The 23,437-nt window shown below is 37.0% G+C and overlaps 1 protein-coding gene across 1 annotated transcript in view; it reads right to left on the reverse strand.

Moving 5' to 3' along the window:
* Window positions 1-309: 309 nt before the first annotated feature.
* Window positions 310-23,437, reverse strand: part of plcl2 (phospholipase C like 2) — a 54,648-nt gene continuing 31,520 nt past the window's right edge. Inside the window, exons 5-7 of the mRNA XM_032558455.1 lie at window positions 17,285-17,360; window positions 5,335-5,444; window positions 310-4,737 (exon numbers count right to left, since the gene is read on the reverse strand). Of these exons, the coding sequence (XP_032414346.1) occupies window positions 4,531-4,737; window positions 5,335-5,444; window positions 17,285-17,360 (393 nt within the window). The 3' untranslated portion in view covers window positions 310-4,530. The remainder of the gene's footprint in view (window positions 4,738-5,334; window positions 5,445-17,284; window positions 17,361-23,437) is intronic.

Consider the following 23,437-nt stretch of genomic DNA (forward strand, 5'->3'; position numbering starts at 1 on the left):
ATTTCCGTGTTTTAGCTTTTGCATCTTAATATAACTGAAAAGTATCAACATGACAATAGAAATGTGTGTCACAGTCTAATAATTTCATGAGGAGTAAAGAGTATTAGTCCAAATATTGAACCCTGTGGAACTCCATACCAATATCTGCTGTATAGGATGATTTACCATCAACATAAACTGGACGAACTCAGATGAATGTAAATTGAACTAATATTCTGAGTTCAGACCAGAAGCTGAAATGATTTGTGCAGTAAACATCAGCATGTATGAGTTATGATGCGGCTCTTAAAATGAAACGCATCACAGGCGTTGTTATCCAACACTGTTTATTCAGAGGTTGTTATTTAAAACTTGACAGATTAGACTTGAAATACATTTGAATTGTTTGTTTTGACATTTATTATTACGAACTCTGGCACAGCACCGATGTTCAGAGACGGCTCGCTGGAAACACCAGGAAGTGTGGACAACATTTGGGAACAAAAAGCACAACTATGAACAAAAAGGAGGGAAACAAAACTACTCCAAACAAAGCATTTAGAGCTGAAAAGTGCTGCAAGTTTTATTTTGCTCTCTGCTCAATTTTATTGTTGCTGGCAGATTTGTTTAGTCTTAAAAGTGAAACAGAAACAAAGTGATGGGGTTTTAATTTTCTTTTGGTCACTTTAGCTCACTGCAATATGGTTTAGTCAAAGTGGAGACAGCATTTTGGGATTTTCTCCGTCATTAAAATAATAACTTTGAATTGAGTGTTATCAGTTTTCGCCTTGGGAAAAATTCCAGTAAAAACTAAATTAAACAGAAGCTGTAATAATCAGTTTATTAAACAAACATTTTTATTAGCTTCAACTTGACTAGCATTCTTCACACATTTATTTTGATGGCATTTTTCTAATTAGATATCATTTAGATATCAAATATTAGAATAAAAAATAAGCGCTGCAACAAAGTAACATAATAAATGCAAATAAGTTTAAAGAAAATGAGTTGTTTTAGGAGATTTAGCACTGAAATGTGCTCAATAAAAAAGTATAAAATAATGACAAAAGATAGGTTACCAATGATGTCTTTGTTTTAAAGCTAATAAGTTAAATTGGGTTTGTTGCCGTTTCAGCTCCTGCATGTTCACCGACGCAGGAATAAATAAAACTGGATTATAAAATGCCATTGTTTAACATTTGATTTAAACAAACTCAACAAATTTACTACAAAAGAGCAAAGCTAGTCAAAGCTTTCTCGGTCAAAAACAAAAAAAAATGAACAAATTGGCCTTTAAATGATCAGTGATGGAGCATAACAGTTTGCCGAGGGTTAAAGGAACGCTTTATGGCGAGGGTTGTGGGGGTTTATTATCAGTGTATTGTTATTTGAGATGAGATTTGTTTCATAGATTGGGATCGTCATGGTAATGTTGGCGCATATTGAGGGAAGAACATATCAGCATATCAGCATCATGGGATTAACACCAAGGATGTTTTTTTCCAATTATAATACAAAAGGCTCCATTATAATTTGTCATGAACGCTGATGCCGGTTCAAAACTCGCTTAGTCTGATTTGATTTAGAAGCAAAATGATACTTTTGATAATATTAACGCAATATTCAGATTGTGTGACGGATGGCTTTACGATAGCTTATCCAACATCAGTTTTTAAAACTTAGCTTGGTGGCCTTGAGCTCAGCTTCAGAAACGACTAAAAACAAGCTTTGTATTTAATCTTTGGTCTGAGACATAATCTGGCTGATGCCTTCACCAAACAATGTTTTTTTCTTACTAAAGCTTTTGTAGAACTGAACATAAAAATTATTTCTCCATTAGTTATAAGAAGTTAATTTACAGTACCAATAGTCAGTATTAAATGGGTAAATATAACATGTTTAAGGGTATTCTGAATTAAGGTATTTTGGTATTTTTTTACTGAATTATTTACAAGCCTATTCATACAATAAATGTATTTCTTATTTATTAGCCCAGCATTAAAGTTTCCACAAGACAAAACATGATTGTCTTATTAAAACATTTACTTTTAATTTCTCTTTAAAATACATCTGCAAAACTGCTGCGAGAAGGGAAAACAATGTTTCTGTGGAGCCTCGTTTTGTTGAAGAATTGGTCAAACATATTTTCTGATGAGTATTCCATCATTAAAAAAACGTTTTGGGCTGTTTTAGGCACTAAAAACCACCAGGAGATTCTTGTAGACAATGTGCCAAGGCAGGAACCAAACATGCAGAAATGTAATTTCAATATTGGAATCAGCATTTTTTGGCCCTGGACAAACGCTCAACTATTCTGTTGGACATGCAGATGATTTACATTCTTCTTCGTATTTCTAAGCTTTATAGTTTAATTAATAAATACAAAAGTAGGTTAGTAAATAGGTTGAAATTACTTCTATACCAGTTGACCAGTGGTGATAAGACCGTTAACAAAATAATGCAGTCATGATATTGTTGTTTCTTGGAAGCAAATCTCATCCCTGATTATGGATGCAGTATGCTACAACAGCTAAATACATCTCATATTATCAAATATATTTTTGAAATAAGGATTTTAACCAATCAATAGGAGACAAACAACCATGTGGCTTCCAGTGGAAAACCAATTGGCCATCCCTGATCTAAAAGTTTGTCCTGAACCGTGATCAAGTAGAACCTCTGAATGTGGCTTCGTTGAGGCAAACACTGTTTGAATGCTTCAGAGAAGTATACATAAAAACAAGGTGGCCGTAACTTTTTCAAGGTTAGTCCAAGAAAACTGTTCAAGAAGCCAGAAGCGTCCTGTCGAATGTGTTTAACTGCATCCTAATGTTGAAGCTCTGGGATAAGATTAGGTCCTAATGTTAATATTATTAGCAGTACTGCTAATCTTTTTTCAAATAAATGCACATGTAGCCTAGATGGTTTGTCTAACCTTTATTAAGTGTAAAGAATGTTCCAGAAAATACTGTGAATCATCCTCATGTATAATAATTCAAAGAGGCATTTTGTTTGTTTTTTCTGAGAGAATAGCAAAATAATTGAAGAAAAACACTTTGACAACCGTCTTATGCAAGAATGAGACGATGCAGTAAAAACTTTAGCTAATGATTAAAATCACCGATTGAGGTTTAAATTTGAGGGCTTAAGGGTATAAATAAGTTTTACTGCAGTAAGATACTGATCACTAATTAGTACTTCTCACAATCCCTATTTGAAAAATAAAATCTACAAAAAAGACCTTTAGAAACGCCATCATTTTGTACTGTTCTGTTTCCAGAAATATAAATGTTTATGAAACAATATTCACTTTGTATTGTTTAACCATAATTTAAAAAAGGATATTATCCCAATAAAAGCCCATTCAAACACTGTTAGCAGGTTTGTTAAATAAAATTGTGTTCAGTTAAAGTATATGGCCACTACCATAGATACAGAAAGTAATGTGCAGAATGCTTTCAGTTAATAATCTGTATAATTAAACATTAGGTTAATAAGGTCGTTTCCTTCAAAGCGTGTCGTCCATTCATCCAACAAACCGTTTTTCTGTAAAATGTTCTCAAAATCTAAATAAGGATAAACCGTGGCTATCTGCAGATTACTACCAGCAACAATTGATTTGTCGTGTTTACATCTTTCTAAATAAGTTGAACTGGTTTAGTTTTGGGTTTAAAATAAACTTTCAGCTCCAACATAAAGTGAACTTTGGTAAAAACTTGCCCTGAAATAGAAGCACATCTAAACAAAGAACGAACAAAAACGTGTCAACATCCTTTCATGCAGCTGCTGGTTCAGAGTAGAGAGACTGGACAACAACATGGATACATTCTCTCACGTCCTTCTGCCTCCTCATGTTGGAAGTTTTGTCCACAAACAAAACTTTTTCTCCACACTTGTGTTCGTATAACTTTTATAAAATAACTCTCATATTTCCAAGTATACAATAATAAAATGATGCACTCTGCAGAAAAAAAGCTCACAGGAAACTCTGTATATGCACATAGTTTACTACTGTTTTGGCAAACGAGAACATGAACAAGTCCAGAATTGTAAACAGCTCTTTACTCTCATTCTGAACATTTTTGTTCCCACTCTTCAGTCCCGGTTACATTCACAGCTCAGGAAAATTGTGCTTTTAAAAAAAAAATCCTTGCAACAATCCAAGACCTTCTTTGTGTCCTCTGGTCCGCTAAGTAGAAGTGCTTGTGTTTAAAGTCTGGAACAGTCTGAGGGCCGCTGATTCACTCCTGACTCATCCAGGAGAGGAAACAGGAAAATCATGAAGCAGATAGTTTCACTTGGATGTCTAGGAAAGTTGAAGGGTTGCAAAACCTTTTCCTGTGTTTTCTAAATCTCTTGTTTGAAACAAAGACATGATCCGTATGATTTTATTGGTCTAAGGAGTTTTAACTGTGCTTTAGGTTGAGGAATGTCCATGATGGAGAGGGTGAAGAGTGACAGCACCTGGGTGAAGATGGACAGAGGAACTCCAGGTTTGGAGATGCAGAAAGAAGAGAGTAGATGCGGCTGAAGGAGAGCGACAGGAAGTCTTCAGTTTTCCTCATCCGTCAGCTCCTCCTCCCCCGTGGCTTTTTCAGGAATGGCCTCCAAGCTGCGTCGGCTCTTGGAGTCCGTGGAGCCGGAGGAGCCGCCCGCTGTTCCTCCTTTGCTCAGGTTGCAGGTGAGCGCTGAGTAGTGGATCTGCTTGAGGTTTTCCTGGACTTCACTTCTGGCATGTTTTAGTAAGTCGGCTTGACCCTGAGGGCACAGGTCAGAGTGATTACATCAGGAGAAAAAAATACACATATGCAAAGTAATCTGAGAATCTAATAGAAGTCTAAAACCGAATGTGAGATTTTTATTTTACAAGGTAAGTTGATTGAGAAGAAATTCTCAATTTCTCAAGATTCATACAGTATATATTACAGTAACAACAGTTTTTTGTGATTCAGCAATCGTAGGAATTGATTCAAAATCAACAGATCGCTGCTTTTTTTCATGCTGATGCATAATTCTGAGTTTTCTGGAAAAATGGTCAGACATTGGGTTTAAGTGACTGCTACCTCCAACCTGCAGGTGGCAGTATTTCTTTCTTCTACTACACTGCTGCCTCAGCCTTACTTTATGTCAAGTTGTAGTCCATGATGGATGTGGAGCTCGTCCATCTAGATGCAACCATGTATTTAATGAAATTAATAATCTAAGCTTTCGTCATCTTTCCTCTTGACTCAGAAACTGGCTTTTATAATGGCTACATTGCCCAGCAACCATGCCAGCTTAATGCATCTAAACCATTATGGTTTATGTAGCTCAATATTCCCTGAATGTTGCACTTATTGTGCTAAAGATTCTCACCTTCAGTATGGTGATGTTCCATGTGAAGCTTTCCACAGCCTTGTGCAGCTTCCTGCCCTTCAGCCCTTCCTTCACAGCCAGATCATGCAGGTTTTCATGAAATTCCATCGCTGGGAAGAAAAGAGCAATAAAACTTCATCCGTTCAGTGTTTATGGTTTAAGAGAAGCTGCTAAGTGATGTCTGATCTGAAATTTTTCTTTGTGAGAAATCACTGCGATCAGAGAGGCAGAGTTTGGGCCTGTAGGATTTGTTCTGCATCCAAGGCAGGGTTTGAAACTTACCACGATATAAGTGTTTCAGTTGATATTGATATTTACTGATTAGTTTTTGTTGTAAAAATCTGAAATACTACCAAACTGATGATGTGATATTTCCTGTTTTATCCAGTTTTCACTCCATGCAGTTTTTTTTTATTTTTAAGAAGTTTTAAGGCGCTTTGGAAAAACATTAAACTGCTGCTGCGCAAGTTACTCAACAAGTTGTTGCTAGGCAACCAAAGAGTGAGTGAGTTAATTGATTCCACCAACCTTGTTTAGTTGGCTGTGAGAGGTTGAGCAACTAAGGTCTTTCTTCTTCCTACATATCCCAGAATGCTGTGTGGTTCTGGATCAAAGTGCACTGTGAATATTCTACTACACATTGAATATTAAATGTTAGATCAGATGTGTTAAATATTGACATTGATCACGTCTATCATAATAAATATTATTGATTTATTTTCCGCCCTAATCCAAAGTGATTATAGATAACAGAAGTCTTCTGTATGATGGTAAATTACAGATTAGTTTTATTAGTAAATATAATTCAGTTTTTTTCAATCACTACTATCAGAAAGTTAAATGTCACCAACGTGTAATCATACTGCCAAAGCGGACATTATGAGAGCTAAGCTTCCTCATGTCCCCCAGTGAGGACATGTTTCATTTCATGCTGAGGCTGCAGGAGCCGGAACCCCAAACCCGAGAAAGGAGAGCCGTAGCACAAATCACAGGATGGTGACAGGCTTCTGCTTGGAAACTCCTTCAGAGAAAACAGACGTTTCCGCTCAGACCAGGCGCAGCCCCTGTCTGTGCTGTTGCCATGGAAACGTGCATGTTCACGTGCGAGCGAGAAACCGACAGTGGGGTTGGGAAGGAGAGAGAAACCCGTTCATGAGGAATCACCGCGCTGATGCACATTTTGAGATTCTGACCTCGGACGACTTTTTTTTTTCTGCCATCGTGGACGAATCCACCATCTGCTGCTCAAATCCTGAGTGTGTGCAAAAGAAAAAAAAAAGCTTTCTGTTGAGAACATGCAAATATTCTCTCTTTCAGTTTCAGGCTTTACAACTCTAGATGCAGGAGCTGCTGCGGGGCGCATGAGCTGTGACTGTCATGAGGAAGGTGCAGAGCTTCCTCTGTTTCTCTTTCACACAAACAGAGACACGCACAGCGGGGGCTGCCTAGCAACACTGTGTGGAGTCTGGTGGAGAGGAAGAGGGGAAGCTCGCTCTTAGCAAAGCATGACAGACATGGTGCAGTACAGGAGGATGACTCCACAATAATGTCACATCATCGGAGCGTGACCTACATCTTTTTACAGATTAACTAGAAATTCATCCAGAGATTGCAGAACTCGCACCAAATGATGCAGCTAATTTCATTGGACGTGTGTGAAAAGGAAGAGCGAGCAAAGATGACTGAAGATGACTTCTGGTGATGCTCGACGCGCCGCGCCCGCCACTCTGTAACAACGAACTGTCAACTTGTTTTCCATATAGACAAAATAAATAGTAACTAAAGCTGACTTTTACATTAAAATTCCAACATAGATAACTGATCCATTTATCGATTAAAACTCAAATGATTCATTTTGAAATCATGATGAAGTGCTTAATCAAATTAAGGACATCTCTTTATTTCAATAAAGAATACTCCAACATCATCTGGAATTTAAATGTTATGCATATTTCAAAATATGCATAATATATATATAATTTATAAGTAGTAATAATAAGAAAATGAATAAACTAATAAACCCAAATAAACTATAAAAGGGCCAACAAATTTGCTTGCGTTTCAGGGCAGCGACTGGAAAAAAGTACATTTATTTTAAATGGATTTTATTATGTATTTTCGAGGCACTGTCATTTTATAGTACAATTAAGTAACTTCTACCTTTTAGTTATAAAAATAGTCACTTTCTGTCTGCTAGAAATACAATAGGCTCTTAGGTCGTTGAGCTCGTTTTCTTTTGTTGTGGTCAAGCAGCAAATCTTCACATCTTCTCAATCTGCATCTGCGTTTTCAAAGTGTTCCCACACAAATGACCTCGTTTGACCTTTTTGCATTAGAAATTCTGATGCTATTCCTGCAGTTCTGGTTGTTTTGAACTTTTTCATGGCATGAAAAAAAACAGTGCTGTCTGCAGCCAGATGTTTTTGCACCAAAAAAGTCTCAATTCATGCAGTCTGGGGACGATTTCCAGCTCCTCTTGCTGCTAAAATGTACGTGCTTTGATTTTTCCAAATGCAAGCACATTATGCAAAAAGGTCAGGCTTAGAAATGGGCAGGAGAACTAAACTGATTAAGTTAAGACTATAAGAGGAATCGCATGGCTATGTAAAATCCCAGCTGTGATGAGCTCTGAAAATTTCCTAGAAAACAACAAAAACTTTTTTACTTTCAAAGGACAATCTGTTGTACAACAGGGAGTTTCAGGTTATTTTCCATTTCAATAGATAAGGAACAGTTCACTTGCCACACTAAAAATAAACTTGTTTAACCAGCAGCTACAGAAAAAAGCAAAAGTAACAATTTTTCTGTAGTTTTTTTGGACAAGTACACATGAGCCAAGGAGGAACTCCCAGGAAATCAATTTGGAAACTCCTGAGATCAGGATGATAATTTTTCACAGGAGTGTTTTCTTGCTGCATTTACCCTCCAGTCCAGAACCCAAAGATATTTTGCTCATGGGTGTATATTATGTTATATTATATGACAGGTGAAGTCTGGAACAGCTCAGATGCATATAGAGGTTTAGATTCCTGCTTACATTTGACATATTCCAGATTCTCTATGTTTGAGATTTTAGACAGATGCAATAAATCTAGTAAAATTGGTTGACTTATTTTTAGTTCTCTATTTATTTTAATATACAATACAATCTAAAGGTGCACATGGCTGAGAACTGTGGCTCTCTCTGGTGGAAGAATAGGAGGGATGGGGTGAGATAAGACTCTCGCTCTTTGCTGCGCTACAGTTTCCTTCCCACAGCAAAGCCTGCCCATAACGCGCAAGCTAGTAAACATGGCTGCCGATAATGGCGGATAAACAGTTTTTCTGCAGTGCTAGATTGTTTCTCCACCATTAGCGAAGCTGCAGCAGACCGGAAATCTCAAGCTTGTACATGTGAGCAGCGCATGCACCAGCATGATTGACAATGCTAAGATCCTCCTCTTGGCTCTAATTGGTCATTTCAGACCAGGGTCCCTGTATTTCTGCAGATGGCAGTAAGACCGCAGGGAAAAGGCAAAGGACTTATTTTTTCAGATTTGTCTAAAATTTTACTATCAGGACATAGTGCCAGTTTTGAGAAAGAAATTTACTGCAGTCTGCTTCTATATCACATTTTCATAAAGTTAGCACTGAATAATTGTTAAGTAGCAACCATCATAGCTGGATTTAACCACTTCTTTTGTTTCCTCTCACTGATTACATTTACATAACCCCAGCGTCTTCATGATAGTTAAGCGATTATTTTAAAATGTGTTTGCAAACAATATCAGGTATTTCCCCTTTTCAACTAGAAGTAAACGGGTAACAGGACGTGTAGTGGTTGTAGAGGACTTTGAGTTTCTTATTAGTATTAAACTGGAGCATTCCTCTCAGACTAGGCAGTCCTAATTTACCTAAATGTAGCATAATGGAAAGGCACATAAAAAAATAACGATACTGTTAAAAATGTCAGAAAATGACAATATAGTAATAAAACATTTCTGACAACATAACTGATTTAATCAAAAACATCTTGTTTTTCTTTTCTTATAACGCAGCTCAAAGTTGTTTAATCAAAGATAAAATTCCCAGACATGAAAGAAAACTTCCACAAATTTATTTCAGCAAATCTGAATTTATAACGTCTTTTCGACGCACACTAATCAGGTCCATCATTATGACCAGCAAGAAGTGATGTGAAAAACACAGTTTATGCTCTTGTTGCCATGGAGATAATGTGATGCTAGACAATTGGGTCAGAATATTTCCAAGACTTAATCTCTGCTGGAATGAAGCTTGTTTGACATAACAAACAAGCTATGTCTCAAATTGTAAAGCGCTCATTTATTTGGCTGTTTCATAAACTTTCAGTTGAATAAAGTTCAACTTCTGTTTGTTTTGTTACCAACTGTTAACAATAATTTAGGTAGTTTATATTCATGCTCTTATTTTGAAGCAGTTCTGTTTCGTCTCTTTTTGGTAATTTTAGTTCAAGTAAAAAATATACATGAACAAAATAAAACGGAGCTAAAGTTTAGGACTTTGTTTGCTCTGAACTTCAGATTATTGACACCACAAAAGCTACGTGAATTAACCACAAAAAGACAGAATAATTCAAATTAAGTGTATAATAATAACTGGAATGGCAACATTTTTGATTGCCATCTGTTTATGTGCAGCACATGTAGATAAAACTCAAGCATGTTTTCACCTCCATTTCTAACTTTGTACATTTGAACATTTCCTCTATCAAGCTGAAATGTCAGCAGAGGAGGTGAGGAAATGACAGGAACAAAAAGAGGAGTTCAGGTAACATGAGTTTAACAAAAGGACACATCTGTCTGAAATATGTCATGTGGCAGCTCTGTCCAGTGTTGGTTGCTGCTGTCGGAAAGGCACTGACATTGTGACAGCGTTTATTTATTTTCTAGTTCAGGTTTCTTCAGTATGAGACGGTACAGCATGCTGTCTTTCTTTTTCAACATCAGAGGCAGAATGCAGGAAAAAAACAGCGCTTCCTGCAGCAAATCCGCCTCCTTCCTTGAGGTTTATTTTAGGAGCTGACACGCCACTAAAGGTGCTCCTGCTAATATGAAATATTAAACTTCCAGATTCTCCAGACCTGACTGGAGAATACTCTCTTTAGAAAATGATCAGGAGAATTATCGCTAGTTAAAAAACGATTACACAGACTGAAATAGACAATTCAGTAGGCCTGTCACAATAACGGTCTTTGCTGGATGATAAAACATCTCAGCAATTATTGTGATAAACGATAATGTTTTAACACCATTTTCAAGTAATATAACGATAATGGCAAAATAATCCAAGAACACATTCTCAAAGATCAGTAAGCTTTAAATTCAAAGGAACTGGAAGATATTTTAAACATCCAAAAAATATATAACAGAAATAAGTTAAATTAATTATGAAATCTCTGTAAAGAAATAAAGGGCTAGTTGAGACCAATGTACCAGACTGAAAACTTTTGTCACTTAGTTTTTGGTAGAATGAGAGAAAAGAGAAAAACGATAAATCATGCAAATGGAAATTTTTGAGCTTGTTTAAATTAATCTTACAATTAATTGACTTGCTGGTTATTGCGACAGGCCTAATTGCGATAAATAATAATATTGTTTTGATCTAACTTCCAAATAACACATTGACAATGGCCTAAAAATGCAAGTTTGTTTTCTAAGACTAATAAACTGTCCATTAATATCTAAAATAAACCAAGAACAAATAAAATGGAAATGAAAACCACACACAACAGAAACCATAAATAAAATGAATTTTGAAGTCTCTGTAAATTTCCTTTCAAAAATATTAATCTGAATGGAAATTATCAAGCTCGTTTTAATTTATTATGTGAGTAATCGATTAATTGCTGATTGACAAATTTAGGATTCAGATTTCTGTTTGGTTGTTTTTTGGTTGTTTGTATTCTGCAAGGAAGACAGTTTCTCTGCATTTGGTATTAAGAAACATCTTGTGCTGATTGTGTTGTTCTGTCATCTAGATGTCCTGAATGCTAAATGGGACCTTAGTGAGAGTTTGTTAGGGGAAGTGACATCTCCCATTAGTGCTCCCAACACCTGACTCTGCACGATCTGACACTGCCTTTTATTTTCCTGAGAGAAGCGTGAGGCCTCCCTGATCTGATGTGATGGATTATTCACAACTTTAGTAGTAGTTGATGCTGAAACAGTCTGCTTTGTTCACAGGGAACCAGGTTCGTATTGACCCAGTTTCTATAAAACCACACTGCATGCACACGCAGAGGTAGAAGCAGCAGCTTGAGCATGTCCTCCTGCACTGGTGCATGCACCCTAACACATTGCTTTTTGCGGGGGGAAAAAAGCCAGTTCTGGATGGAGAATAAATAATTGTTTAACTTCATGGGTTTGCCATCTGTTGTGTCCTACTTTGGAATTGTTTGCTGTTGAATTTTCTCCAGCTGATGTTGGGTAATCATGTCGAAGGCTCTTTGAAACCGAAAGCCCCCACAAAGCTTTAGTGCGCGCTTTCGAGAAGTTGTTTGGTCTGTTTGGGGTTTTACTGTCAGCTTATCAAGATGCAAGATGTTTAAATAGAAATAAGTTTCTTTAAGGTGTTTATCGGTCAGCTCATCTTACAGAGAAACTAGATCAAGGGCTACCAACTCCAAACCTGAAGAGTTGATATTCTGGCTTTAATTAGAGCTGAAATTTATTCCAATAACCCAAATATGTAAAAGTGGAAAAGCATTTAATGACTACCGGACAGACATCTCACCCAGGAGTTATCTACATGAAAGCTCAGCAGATAAAGCTGAACACTTGCATGGGAACCAAAAATAACAAACTCTGCTCGAGTTCATTCTGACATGACGTTTTGATTTATTTAAATTTAAGATTGTGCGTGCTGGTGTAGAGCTGTGACAAACACCGCTGTGTTTAAACCAGAGCCATCAACACTATGATGACATGATGCTCTCTAGTTGTAGACGATTATTTTAGTAACCGAATAAAGAATTGTCTCCTATTTTAGCTAAGCTAGTAAATTAATATATGAAAGAGAAAATCCTAGTAAAAAGCAATTCAGTAAAAATATTTTTGCAAAATATTTTATTGCTTATGATGCAGTTTGATTCAAACATCCCTTTGTCTGAAGTTTGAAGTATGAAAACAGATATTTATTTTTTTCCACATCATTACTCATCTGTTATGTTAGACTAAATGTATTTCCTTGTACATGTTGCATACCAGATTCTGTAATAACAATCAGATAAAAGTTAGTTGTTTGCAAAGGGAACAAAAGCATCATAATCAAGCTCAGTGCATGTGGTGGATGTTTCCTGTTGATATGTTCAAGGACGGAGCATTGAGGACGAGCTATTGTGAAACGCTGATTCTGTTTTGTTTTTGCTTCTGTTTGCTTTAAAGTGATGCCACACTTTGTCTCTTTCTGGCTTCGCTTCTTTCTGTCCCTTCATCGTCTCCCTCCATAGTTGCTAATAGCACTTAGTATTTTTAAACATTTCATTTGTGGAAGAGAGCGTTGCACAACACAAACATGGAGGTGGAACGCAGTGTGCTAAATAGTAGAACATAATTTAACAAAGTTTTGAGGTAGATAATGTCTCCAGGAATTTTAAAAATCAAAGGTTTTGAGTCACTCAATGAATCATTACAGCCCCACTTTCTAATACGTGTAACTATACATCAAGAGGGTTGACCCAATCATGCACAAATTGGCACACAAACCGAGAAATAGTTTGAACATTTACACGTCAGATGGAGAAAATTTCAGATGTCATCTTCAGATCTGTCAGCGAATGTAGAGCTGACGGATATGGCTGATAAAATATAAGTTTCTGTAAATGCCTCTGTCACATGCTGGAACAAAGATAAGCTGTTTCCTCTGTTCACACACTTTGTGTAAATAATATAAACTAAGCACAAAAGTTGAGAAGTTTCCACTTGATTACTTGTCAAGTAATCAAGTGGGGTGCTGGTAGCAACAATTTAAATAAAAAAAAAAAAAATTCCCTTCTCACCCACCGCGGGTGGTTCTTATCCTCTGAGCTCGGGTCCTCTACCAGAGGCCTGGGAGCTTGAGGGTCCTGCGCAGTATCTTGGCTGTGCCAAGGATTGCACATTTCTGGACTGAGATGTCTGATGTTGTTCCTGGGATCTGTTGTAGCCATTGGTCCAGTTTGGGGGTGACTGCCCCGAGGGCCCCGATGACCACAGGCACCACTGTGGTCTTCACCTTCCAGGCCCTCTCCAGTTCCTCCCTGAGGCCCTGGTATTTCTCTAGTTTCTCGTGCTCCTTTTTCCTGATGTTGCAGTCGCTTGGTATTGCTACATCTATCACAACGGCTTTCCTCTGTTGTTTATCCACTACGACAATGTCTGGTTGGTTCGCCATTACCATTTTGTCTGTCTGGATCTGGGACTTCCAGATCCATGTACGCTTTCCCTGCCAGTATCTTGCACCCTGCTGTTATGTGCTGGACTGTCTCAGGGGCCTCCTTGCACAACCTACACCTTGGGTCTTGTCTGGTGTGGTATATCTATTGCTCTGGTGTTTAGGGCCTGTTCCTGGGCGGCCAGGATGAGGGCCTCTGTGCTGTCCTTGAGTCCAGCTTGTCCTGCCATGATGGTATCTCTGGCACCTCAATCTCCGTTCCCTGTTGAGCACATTGTCTGTTGAGGCTTTGTCCCTGATGTATTTATGGATCTTAGTTGTTTCGTCCTGGACTGTCCTCTGCCTCCTTCCTTGCGGCTCGTGTACAGTCTCAGGGTGCTGGATTTGGGATGGAATCCTCCATGCATTGTTAGTAGTTTTCTAGTCTTAATATCAGTGGCTTTTATCTCCTCCTTTGGCCAGCTAATTATTCCAGCAGGGTATCTGATTACTGGCAGGGCATAGCTGTTTATTGCGCGGATTTTGTTCTTGCCATTGAGCTGGCTTCTCAGGACTTGCCTTAGTCGTTGGAGGTATTTAGCTGTGGCTCCTTTCCTTGTGACCTCATCGAGGTACCTTGTAACTGTCTGTCTGCTATTGTTCCTTCTGGGAGTGAGACCCCTTCCCCCTCTTTGTGATCAGCCGACCACACTTCTCTAGTCCGAATGACATCCCAATGTCCGTGCTGTAGATCCTGGTGGTGTGGAGGAGGTCTGGTTGTCATTCGGGTCATGATTTTCTCTCTCAGGTCAGCAGCCGTCTCGTTCAGCTCTGATTCGCTCAATGGGGCCGTGGTGGGGCCAGGTTCCTCCTTTTTGCCGTAGCATTTGTGTTGTATCTCGTCAATCTCAAGTTGTGATAGCAGTTGCCGTTTGCGGATGTTGGAACACTGAGCTACTAGTTGTTTAGCGCTTAGTGTTGACTGGGGATGTCGAAGTAACCATTCCTTCACCAGTCTTTGCATGTAACCTCTCTGATTAGGGTTACTTGAGTAGTAGCATTCCAACAGATCCACATTTTCATCTCTCGCCCATTTCCGTCTTGTTCCAGTAGCCCATTTGTCATCAAGGTGCTCTGGTTCCCCAACACCTGACGCAGACCTTGTTTGGCCGGGCGACGTCTGAGCCGGCATGTTATGCATTTTTGTGTCTCTCATGGTATGAGGTAGGCAGTAGCTTGCCAGACTGGATTCGAACCCTGCCCTCTCGGGTGATATACTGATGCCTTATCTATTGAGCTATCCAGCCAGCTAAATATAATATATATATATATATATATATATATTGTATGTTATATATATAATATATATATATATATATATATATATATATTATATATATAACATACAATATATATATAGTTTGAATGACAAATTACTTCTGTCTCAATAGTGCCACATTTGATGGAAATATTCAGTTTATTTATACAGTGCCGACGGGTGTGTTTGTGGGTATAACAGCAGGGTTGAGTATGTTGGTTGTCACTCTCCACAATTTTTATTTTTGGTAAGCATCTTAAATATGTAACATCATGCTACCATCTCTACGTTACAGTAATGCAACTGTGGCTGGTAATAAAGAGCCTGAAGAAGGTTTGTTTATAATCGGGTTTCTGTAGAAACTGCCGAAGCCAACAGACCTATAATGGAGCATTTATGGCAAGCTCTTTGTGTATTTTATATACATGATCTATATACATTATCAGGCATCACAACACGCTTTATAGACCCCATTAGGTTTTTAACAGCCATCATTGTGTGGTATAACCATGTGACATGATGTAATTGATAGCTAGCTATGGATTATAGCATTATACCGGCAACACTGCTGTTAGCTTAGACCTTACAAAGGAAACAACAAAAAACAAGATCTCTAATGGTTATATTTACCGAATGATGGTTCTGAAATTGAAGTATGATTTGATGTAGGTACTTTTACACTCCATATGTACAGAATTTCATACAATAAAGATAGTAAATCTTATTCCTTTGCATTGACACATGCTGCTACTGTCTAGCTGCAAGAATAAAATGTTTAAGCGTAGCTATATAGAGAGAATAACAATCGCAGCAGGATGTGGGTTTAAAAAATCCCATCAAACTTATGCCCTGCTAACCTTTGATGACACAAAAGTAAAAAGAGGAAAAAAAGAATATTTCAAAAGGAGAAAAACTTTGGCTGCAGGCTATCTGCAGTTATCTCAGTGCAGAGACAAAAGAAACAAAGGAAGCTGAGTCATGGTGTTGATGCTCTGTCATATCTTTTCAATCTAATGATTTATACAAGGTTACTCTAACATTAAAGGGGCAGTAATGTATATTTTCCAGGCACATGGTGCCATTTTATAGCATAATTATAATAAAATTGCTGCACATATCAAACATAAAAGAAATGTAGCTTTGCAGTTTGACTCCTTGATATGGGCCTCTGTCTCTTTAAGAAGCTCCTACTCTTTGCAACACTTATCACAATACACGCTAATTGCTGCTGACACTAGTCTGGAGGTGCTGAGTGAGAGAGACATTGGGGACTGCAGGTCCAAGGAGGAACTTTGTGGAAATAGGCAGCACCTTGCAAGGCCATTCTCAATCATGCATGAAAGATCAAGGCAACACTCCAGATATGTTTTGATGAGGGAATAACTTTATAACATGATGTAAATCTCAGTCAATTTTACATAGTAACCTTCTCTAACCTTCTATGCTACTTGGATTTCATTGTGAAGAGAGTCACATAGGTGTTAACTGTATAAATATACCCACAAACCCAAATTAATCAACTGTTCAATAAAATTGTAATAATTAACAGCTGGCAGAATTGTCCATCCAGCATGTTTCCTCAAGTCTTTGTACTGAATAAACCTAGTCCCTGACCTCACTAAGTCAATATGTCACAATAGGTTCAGAGATAAAAACTTCACCTACATGCTCTATTACCAGGTTACTTTGTAATCCTCTGGTCGAGGTCGGCGCAAACAAATAAGGTCAGCCTCAAGGAAGTAAAATGAAAATTATGGTTACAATTTGCATGTCAGAGACTCTGTGGTGGATTCATTAGCCACTGCGACGTAAACATTTGGCTTATTTTACTACGTTGCTCATTTCTGCAAAAATGCCCATTTACAAAGTCCTCAAGGTATAAAGTGTGCAAACCTCTTGGACTTGGGAACATAAGGCAGGATATGACCAGAAGAGTCGTTCACATTTAAACAAATGTTTCTCACAGTCAGGAAGCAGAAAGTTCTCATTTCTACCATCTGCAGTGTCAAGCTAGCAGTTTGTCTGTTTGCTGTTTTTTTTTCCAGTTTATCACACAGTGTGTAAATCGGAACTGAGCCAAATTTGATAAAACTCTGGAGGTTACAACGTTTCTCTGGTTGGCTTGAGCAAACAGGAACAAAGGCTTGAGTTGCTTCCATGTTCAGAATGTGTTTTTTAATTTGGAGTAATCTAGTTCTAGCCAGAATCTGGATTGATTTACAAAAATGTATTAGCAAAAATGTTTTTTTTTTTTTTTTTTACCTGCTTTCTGAGTTTGCAAAATCCTCTCATACACGCCGTCAGAGCTCTCCAGCAGGGTCTTGCTGGTCTGGATCATCTGAAAGGAAAAATAATCAAGCAATTTTAATAACTGCTTTTAAGAGAGGTGAATACTAAAGTCAGGCAGTAAATTGTGTTGCTTGGTGTTTTTCCATTTAAAGAGGGCCGAGAAAATAAGATGTTATTGCAGGGATGTCTTTTGGGCGAGGTCGCTTAACTGCATCTTTGCAAACCAAAATTAAAGGAAAGCACAGCAGAAGTAATTAGATTTTTTTATTTGAGGTTGTGTTGATTTCCTTTAAGCTGTGACTATGCCTCATTTTACGACGAAAAATATAAATGGCAACCCCTCTGCTTGGCTTTAAACGGAAACGTTGATCATCACAGTCAACTGATGAAAACGCAAACATGTCACTTTGCTGCACATCATTAGCATGTTATCTGTGACAGAGCAGCTGTGACGGAGGCTAAGTTTAGCTCCTCTAGTGCAACGCTCTGCCCTAATTGAGTGCACAGACTTTGCTGACCTGCAGACTGTCACAACTTTCATGATGATCTATTTACATATTAAAGAATTTCCTCTAAACAAGAATGCAGACAGCAAAATATTCTGCTGAAAGGCAGCAGAAAACTGTTTCAGGAAGAGGCTAGAGATGGAAGTGCAAAGCAGGTAACAAAGGGAGAAAAATACAAAGCCTGCGGCGTCTTTTTAATCATCTGAGAGAACGGCTAAAATACGATATCAATCTTCCCACGTGGTACCCAAAATGACATTTTTAATAAAATGTTACTTCATTTCCAATGTAAGTCCAATACAGGGGCGCTTGTGTTCGTATCACTATAGTAACTGGCTTGCACATGTACTTGTGCACTCCTGAAGGGTCCATGTCAAAACGCAATGCTGCTCAGATAGAAAGCTGGATTTCACTGAAGAAAATCCATAAAATTAGCCAACTAATCTGATTGAAATATGTAAATTTTCTCCTTCTTGGCTCTAACTGCTGATTGGCTGGTCAAATACTGAAATATCAAATTCTAATTAAATACATTGAACACTAAACACATTTTCTGCCTATTCTGTTAATTCATCAAAAATGGTTGTCATTATGCCCCCCCTGAAAAAAATCAAACTTTGTAACAAAGACATTACTTTAAAACCTATAAACCATTTTTAATACATTATTTTGTCCTGTCACTTTTTCTGTACTTTAGGTCATTGTGTGGGCCAACTTAAAGGATAACATGAAAAGTATTTTTATGAATGTGTATGTTTGTAATCAACATTTTCCGATACAATATTTTGTCAGCTTGTAGTCGGAGGGGGATGGAGCTGTAATGAGGCTAGCAGCTTGTTGCTTATTTTTAAACAGATATTGTTGGTTTAGCTTCTGCTGTCCAGCATGTTTAATACTTTTCTGTTGTAGATGAGCATTGACATTACTGTTACTGATCTTATTGAATCCCTTGCAAATATAATAGTGTGCATCTTTAAGATGTTTCACTACTCATCCTTTGGCCATTTCTCCTAAAGAGAGGATATACTTCTCTGGATATACTTGCACATTGTGAAAGTTAAACTTCCAATACCAGCTTAGTGTTTTGAATATCAGCCATCTTTATTTTGGTATGCCAATGCATGGGAGAGAAGAGGCTCAGCGTCAATGTCCTGCTTTGAAGCAAAATGTTGTGGCTTTCCTGGACTTTTGTTTAGAAAAGTCGGGACCATAGCAACTGAATTGATTTTAATGAAATTTCTGATTGGTATTGGAGTAGAAAGTCCTGACCGGGACATCCATAATAGAGCTAATGCTAGATCTCCAAATGCTAGCAAACCCAGGGATGTATATGGTAAATGACAAAATACGTAATATTTACTTTTAATTTTGTAAAATAAAGTCCAGACGTCAGCTTACCCAATACCTCTAGTTTTAGACTTAGGCTAAATCCCATTTCCCGCTATTCCTTTGCATTTAATTCAGGAAGTGGTTCTGCTGCACAAACATGTGACTTCATACAACTATTTGTGTTGTGTAAGTGATACGGTGCTGCAGTACACATTTTTATGCTCTTTAGGGACGACCAAAAGAGTCATGCCAAAGTTACATGATTAACTAATCTATATTTATTTTAAATGTTCCAACTCTGTCATGCAAATATAATAGCAAAATGTATACCTTTGAAATATTTGTCCAAAAATGCCAGATTTTAATAAGAATCATAATCATAGTTTTACTGATGAGCAAAATGACTCAAAATAACGATGTATTCCAAAGAATACATAAAACACAAAGATATAAAGATCTTTGTTGTGAAAATCTATTCTAACCTGAGAAATGGCTTTTTTATTTTGCTCTTTGTGAAGAAAAGAATGGCATGCATTAAACTATGTTTTTTAATGGTACATTGTTAAAAAAATACCAGCAGATGTTGTTGCCAGAATTTTCCTGTATAAATATGGATTTATACAGTCATTGTAAGGACATATCAAAACATACTCAGTGGAAAAGTAAAACTTTTGGATATTCAAGGCAGCCAATTAATTATCTAGAAATACACATTTGAGAGTTTAAAAAAATCTTTATTCAGGGTACTTCTCATCTCTTGCAAACTTAAATATCTATTTTCCAATAGTTTTCTATCTTTCTTTGGATCTGTTTACAAAATGAAAACTATAAACTAAATTACCAGCAGCTGTATCCTCTGGTGGCTTGTTAAAGAAAAACAGTCTGTCATCAACTAAAGCTGCGGCTTTTGTTGGTCTCTAATTAGTTACTCTCTCAGACACATTTAAAAAGGTTATAATAGGCTTTTTGATTTTTTTCTGTTTCTTTAATGACCTATTGTGCATGTAAAAGGTGTGGAAAGTTTCAAAGTCCACACCCAAGGGGTTATTATATTATACAGACAACAAAACTGCTGTAAGTTAATATTTTTAACTCCAAAAGTTTTCTTCTGAATCTAAAAAACAAAAGTTAATAATGCTGGTTTTCACCATCACTTCACCGATTAGAGCCACATGACTATCCTATTAAAAGTTTAGAAATTTAAACCTGGCTTTAAAGATAATCAGCTGAGACAAAGAAAACATTTTCTGAAAACAAACAAGCTCATCGTCCTCTTTTTAAAATATATATTACAACATATTTCCACAGCGCTTGGCCTGCTCCTGGGTGTTTTGCGTGGGGCAGACAGTTGCACAAGCCCAGTAACATGAATCACCATGTTATTCTGCGAGCTGTAATGACAAAGTGCTTGTATATCTGCAGCTGCAGCACTTAGAAGCTGTGATTACCTTCCTGATGGGTCAAGAAATTACCGTCTTCACGGCACACGCAGTGTCTCAAATATATATAGAAGAGGCATGTTTTTGAGTTAAGGGTGGATAAGGGTATATTTGGACACAAAAAAACGCCTCCTAACTACTATGATCATGTGTGTTAAGGTAATTACTTACATGTTAGCTTGGTGATGCGATTCTTTATATGAATAGAACATGTTATACACAGTCTGGATCTTAAAAATTCAAACAACTAAAAAATAGTGGCTTAAGGTGCAGAAATTTAAGGAAAATGAATATTTGGTCATTTTTTTCTGTCTGCTCAAACTAGAACGTTGGCTTTAACATAATTTTCTTGTTAGGCAAACCTCTAGATTTCAATTTAAAAGCCTTAGTCATTGATTGTAAATCAGTATCTCTGTTGCGAAAAATAGTTGCCAGCAAAATAGAAACTCCTTTCACTTAAATTAACTTATTTTAATATTTTTTATTCCACCGACCCTGTTCCAGGATTTAATCTGAGTTTGATCTTGCACAAAAACTGTTTTGTTTTTTTTTACAGCTAGATTAACAAAATATGAGAAAAATAATCAGGAATTTTAGAAACTGCTGATATATTGGGATTTTCAGGCATAACAATCTCTCAGGTTTAAGGAAACTGGTATAAAAAATAGGAGTGTGTTGGATGAAATATCTTGTTGGTGTGAGAGACTTTGCTCTTTTTGCAGCATCAGTGTCTGAGGTGGATTTCAGTGCAGACACAATTTCCCAACACTACTGTAATTAATGCAGAATATCCTCATTAGTCATGTCTCAAAAACGCCAGTCTAGTGTTTTTTAAATTTTCACATTAAACTCATCTTACAACACTTCTGAGCATATATAATCTCTGATCTGCACTGGTAAACGCCAATACAAGCAAGAGTTAAACACGTAGGTCAGGTAACAAAAACGTGAGACACTTTGCAGCCAGTAAAACTGGAGCATACGTTTTCCAGAGGATAATTATCTACAAACAAGTTCTGCTGTTGTTAGCCATACGTTCTTCGATGCCAATAATTAAACAATATTTACGGTCACTGCCATGACTCTTGCTTTGCAGGAAACACCAGGCAATATCTTTGTTAGTCGGTCCAGATGGCGCTACCGTTTCTCAGCTCTGAAAGTATCTGGCCTCCATCATCATGTTTTATCAATGTGTAAAGCAGAAGAGTAAGGGGTGCTGTAGAGGCAAGCTGTGAAATAGTGAAAAGCATAAACATAAATCAAATTATTTAGAACCATGGCCTGGCATCCCACCGAGTGTAAACACCTTTTTTAAGGAAAATGGGATACAAGTGAGAATCAGATTTTGTAGCAGGCAGGTTGAGAAAGCTCTCCTAGTCTCTATGGCATACTGAAACAGAAAACAGAAAACTAGAATTTCCATATGTAAATTACAATAAATGCTCACACTCAAAGCTTTAAAGTTTCCTAACGTTCTTGGTTTAAACCTTATAGCACATAAATATAGTGGCCGTTTGGCTGAATTATTATATTTGTCCTTTTAAAAACTATAAAAACAGATTGTTTTCAAAAACAAAAATTAGGAAAGAAACCATCTCTCAAACCAAACAGAACAAAGAGTTTAACATTCAGGTCTTCTTTAAAGACTTTACAAATTCAATTATATTGTAGTAATTAAATGGGCACTTTGGAAACAAAAAATTTAAACACTATTTTTTCCTTTTGATACTTATGTACCTTATAGACAATTTTTAGCTTAATCAGTTCAATTCAATTCCAATTTATTTAATAAATGATGGTACATTAAGCAAATTATGTGAGTTGCGTTAAGACAAAATTTGAAAAATGTGATGCTTTTCTGGTCAGTGAAGGCATCATACTCAGAACTACCTGACCATGTATACAACAGTCTTCAGTGGTGACTCTGTAAAAGAGTGAAGAATCAATGAGATGCTACTTAAAATGACAGAGGAAAAATGGAGGAAAGCGCAACATATTGAGACATGTCTGATTAATTCAGACTGCGACAGGGCAAGAGAGTGCAAGACTTTCAGCAGATAGCAGGAAGGCTGAATGTATTACAGGAAAATTGCTTTTTTCTACCATTATTAGTCTTTAAACGTGTCATGGATTATGCTGATTTTAGAAAAGAGTTGAAAAAATTTTTCTCTAAGATTAACAGACTTTTTTGCAAAAACAATTTAAATCTTTAATTTAAGTCACTGAAGCCAATTTATAATGCTGTCTCTAGTGATTTCATTTGTAAAACCCTGCTTTTTTATGACTGCAACCAAATATTTACTAAAATAGGGAAATTGGCCACAAAATGATTATCAGTGTTTCTCTAATCCAAATCAGCAAAACGCTGACACCAAATGTAATATTTTTTAACATTTCTGGGGGTAAATGTACATAATTTACTTTGTGTTTTTTTCACTGTCAAATTCTGATCTCTGCTAATTACCAGGGCCTCCAATCTTTCAGCACTCAAATTATTCCGTAATTTATTTGATGTTTTTCCATAAACAGCAGTCGGATTGTCACCACGAAAGCCAATTACCCAAGCTTTCAATTCAAGACTAAACCAAGCCACCTTAATCGGTCTGCATCTAAGTCATTTCAACATGGTTCCTCTTTAAATGCACTCATGGTTGAGTCCCAAAGAGAGTAAAAGTGATGCAAAAATAGCCCAGGCAAGTAAAGATAACACCTAATTATGTTGCTGTGTAGTTTTTTCATAATTTTACAAGCAATTAAAGTTGCCTACGGAATTGCTTTAAGCCAATTGCAATGTGAGAAACATTTAAACACTTTTACTTAAACTGACAGAAAATAAACATTTGTTTTTGTTT

Source organism: Xiphophorus hellerii, chromosome 3, assembly GCF_003331165.1.
Source record: "Xiphophorus hellerii strain 12219 chromosome 3, Xiphophorus_hellerii-4.1, whole genome shotgun sequence".
Taxonomy (NCBI): Eukaryota; Metazoa; Chordata; class Actinopteri; order Cyprinodontiformes; family Poeciliidae; genus Xiphophorus; species Xiphophorus hellerii.